This window comes from Lactuca saligna, chromosome 3, assembly GCF_052625555.1.
Source record: "Lactuca saligna cultivar CGN05327 chromosome 3, ASM5262555v1, whole genome shotgun sequence".
In the NCBI taxonomy this organism is placed as follows: Eukaryota; Viridiplantae; Streptophyta; class Magnoliopsida; order Asterales; family Asteraceae; genus Lactuca; species Lactuca saligna.
Genome location: NC_136419.1, coordinates 56,533,045 through 56,536,763, shown reverse-complemented (window position 1 = coordinate 56,536,763; position 3,719 = coordinate 56,533,045). Strand labels below are relative to the sequence as shown.

General features: G+C 33.4%; 1 protein-coding gene across 1 annotated transcript; it reads left to right on the top strand.

Moving 5' to 3' along the window:
• The first annotated feature begins 1,484 nt into the window (after nt 1–1,484).
• Nucleotides 1,485–2,644, top strand: LOC145033686 (clavaminate synthase-like protein At3g21360). Its single transcript, XM_078982250.1, has 3 exons — nt 1,485–1,850; nt 1,970–2,223; nt 2,299–2,644. Exons 1-3 carry the CDS (start codon nt 1,485–1,487, stop codon nt 2,642–2,644), a joined length of 966 nt encoding a protein of 321 aa, XP_078838376.1.
• The last annotated feature ends 1,075 nt before the right edge of the window (nt 2,645–3,719 follow it).

The window sequence follows — 3,719 nt, the reverse complement described above, 5'->3', positions numbered from 1 at the left end:
TTAGGAGGAAGTTGATGAAAACAATAGTCATGAAACTCTTCAGATCCATCCGCAAATGTTACATAGAGAGAGATCTAGAGAGAGAGAGGCAGTGGTGGTGATAAATGCAAGATGATTGTAATGACGGAGAAGTGTGAGGTTTTATGAACAACAAGAATTGAAGTAAAGAATTAGAATAATAAATTGAGAAGAAATAGTGGAATAGTTCAGAAACATACATGATCTTTCCTTCAAATGTGGTTCCGTGTAGAGCAGTAAGAGCATCATTAGTAGATTCCTCTGAATTAAATTGAACAAAACCGAAACCGTTATTGTTGCCTTTATCGTCCTTGGCGATCTTATTAGAATGAATCCTCCCAAATTTTTCGAAAATCTTCTTCAATTTAGCATATGTGACGAACGGGTCAAGATTCTTCACGAACAAATTCGCTACTCCAGTTTTTCTCGTAAGCGATTCTCGTTGACACCACATCAGCCTTATGGGTTTTCCTCTCAACTCAAAATGATTTAATCGATATAACACCACAGTCATTAAATTGTTCGGTCAAATAAAGAATTCTACAAACAAAAATAATTATAAACCAACAAACAAAGAAATAAGAGATGCAATTGTTTACATGGTGCTTAGGTTTGGAGTTAACACAGATGAAGATGATGAACAATAGATAGGCCCAAGTTTTGTCTATGTGTCAATAAACCGGGGAAAACAAGTGAATAAGATTAAAAAGACAGGTTCCCCACTACTTCGTTCCCTCATAAAACACCGAATAAGTTTAAGGACTCAAATGGTCAACCCTAGAAAATTCGTAGGGCATTTGTATCATTTTCCCATATATATAAGTCCTTTGGTTAATGTACTCCCAAGTATCATCTATCTTTCATATAAGATTTGAATACATGACCTCTTAAATGAAAGGATCATACCTTACCGTTAAGCCAAAAACCAATTGATGTAAAGTTAGTGGTAAGATAGAAACAAAAAGAAAAGGAATTGGCAATTTGTGGTGTCAAACAAAGAGTAGTCGATGTAATCAATAGTGTCTCAAAAAACATACAAAATTATTGATACATGCAATGTGGATTAGGCATCTTTTTCAAACTTTTCTTTGGAATACACTCTAGAGTATTTTTGTACCGATATTGGATTCTTTCTTTCTTTTCAGAAACACCTATATATTAAATCGTTCTCTTTACTTGTAAATCAACATCTAACAGAAAATTTATCCTCAAGCCAATGAAATAAGACAATAAGAACCAATACAAAGTGTTTTAAAATTTCAGCTAAAAAGACAAATCGGTATCTTTGATATGATCAATATCTTTTCTTTTATATAGGTATCTTTGATAGGGACATCTTCTTGAATAGGTGGGATTTTTTTAAGGTCTACTTATAATGGGAAAGGTCATAAGTAGTTCCGTCATTGTGGCTATATATACAGTCCCTCCTGCTTCATCTCTTTTTCATTTTGAAGCTGAGTGGGAAAATGGAATATAATTGCAAAGAATTTAAGGTAGGGAAATGTGAAGGTGAAAAGCTAGTAGATGGAGAAACCTTGCCATTGGTGCTTACACCTCCAGTTCCAAGCAAAAACGGGATAGAATCGTTACTGGTAGCTCTAAAGAACAACAAAGAATGGTTCGAAGAGATGCTTGTGAAGAATAGTGCTGTTCTTTTTCGAGGATTCGATGTGAAGAATGCAGTTGATTTCAATGACATTGTGGAAACATGTGATTGGGAAGATATACGTTATATGGGGCCTGCCCCACGAACACATATCCACAAGAGAATTTGGACTGCTAATGAAGGCCCTCTCTCTGAATTCATTTACTACCATCATGAAATGGTTTTGGTATGTCAAACCACTTCATATATGTCGTGTTAAGTAACCATGTGTATTAACTCTTAAATATCTTTATGATTGTGTTTATAGAATATGTTATTGAGCTTACTAACTAATGATATAAACAGATAAAAGAATTCCCGAAAGCGGTGATACTTTTCTGTGAGATCCCACCACCAGAGGGTGGAGAGACGCCATTTGTTCCAAGCTTCAAAGTCACTGAACGAATGATGGAGGAGTTCCCTGAATTTGTGGAGGAAGTTGAAGCCAAGGGATTGAAATACACATTCACAGCTCTCAGCAATGACAATACCACCTCCATGAGAGGTCGAGGTTGGCAAGATGCTTTAGGAACACCAGACAAAGAAGAAGCTGAAAGAAGGTATAGAAATACAATTCAGTTTTCATATTATTTTGAATCAAACAAATTGATTCTAATGATCTTGACATGATATAGGGCAAGGGCTCTAGGGATGGACGTTGAATGGCTGGAAAACGGTGGTGTGAAAACGATTTTAGGTCCAAGAGCATTGACCAAAGTTTTTGAGGGAAGGAAAGGGAGGCGAATGTGGTTCAATACAATGGTGGGGATGCATGGGAAGGAGCTTAGCTCAGCGATGATGGCTGATGGGACTGAGATACCAGAGAACATAGTGAAGAGATGCGAAGAGATAATTGAGGATGAAAGCATTCAATTCAAGTGGGAGAAGGGAGATGTGCTGTTTCTTGACAATTATGCTACTCTCCATGGAAGAAGGCCATCTCTTGCTCCAAGAAGAGTCTTGGTTGCTACATGCAAATAGTTTTGAGTTTCTACTAAAATGTGCCTCATCTATATGATTTCGTGAACACTTGATTGATATTCCATGGTTTCTCTGTTTTTGTATTCCTGGTCCTTTAAGGTCAAATATAGTTCTGTTTGTCTTCATGCATGTTTGATGAGGTCCGGTGATAACTCACCTAGCTCGACTGCAAGATCTATTAAATATTATGTCGTTAATGTGATAAGTTTGTTAGCTTCACGTATGCACTAAAAATCTAAAATAAACATGGATATAGAATTATAGATATACCGACGGCCATCTTGGATTTTACCATTTGGATAATTGACAATGCTAAGAGAAATTTTTATTCAAATAAGCTATTGAATTGCCATATGCTATCAACGTACGTGACATTATTTTGAGTATAATAATTTAGTATGATCACTTGTTGATCGTGTTGTTACTCAAATTATTGTCACCTCATGATCAATCTATTAATTTTAACCGAAATCTCCAATGGTTAATATCGTAGAAATATTTTATTTGTTTATAATTTTATCTCGTTTATCGTTATCAATCTTAATTGTTTTATAAAACACGTCATTTAATTAGTCTTCTCTTTTTAAACACAAATTATATTTTAAGACAAAAGTATAAATACAAATTTATGGAGTCTTTATTTATACACATAAAATACAAATAACTATTATGTTATAGTTATAAAAATAAGTTGAAAAAATATATAAACATAATAAAATTTATATTTCATAAATAAAATGTCATTAAATATTTACTAGAAATAATTAATTAATAAAAAATATCAAATATTTAATTATAAAATATAATTAAATGGGTAAATGAAATATGAATAAAGAAGAAGGGTTATATGTATAAAACATAAAAATATATTCACCATTCAGTATATATTAAATTATTAAATGATCATTAAAAAAAGCTTTCCAATGACATTGAATTGAATGATGATAAGTGGTCATGTAAATAGTAACAACATATAAAAAAATCTCAAATTGGAGATGTTCTTAGTTGGTATATCTCATTGAGGAGGCTACTACAGAATAGAGATGAGAGGACAATAGGTAAATTAGGAGGGCTA

Bases quoted from the DNA above. Each gene is read 5' to 3' on its own strand.
- LOC145033686 (XM_078982250.1), top strand. From the start codon at position 1,485: ATGGAATATAATTGCAAAGAATTTAAGGTAGGGAAATGTGAAGGTGAA. The intron at 1,851-1,969 runs GTATGTCAAACC...TGATATAAACAG, and splicing joins ACCATCATGAAATGGTTTTG to ATAAAAGAATTCCCGAAAGC. The intron at 2,224-2,298 runs GTATAGAAATAC...GACATGATATAG, and splicing joins AAAGAAGAAGCTGAAAGAAG to GGCAAGGGCTCTAGGGATGG.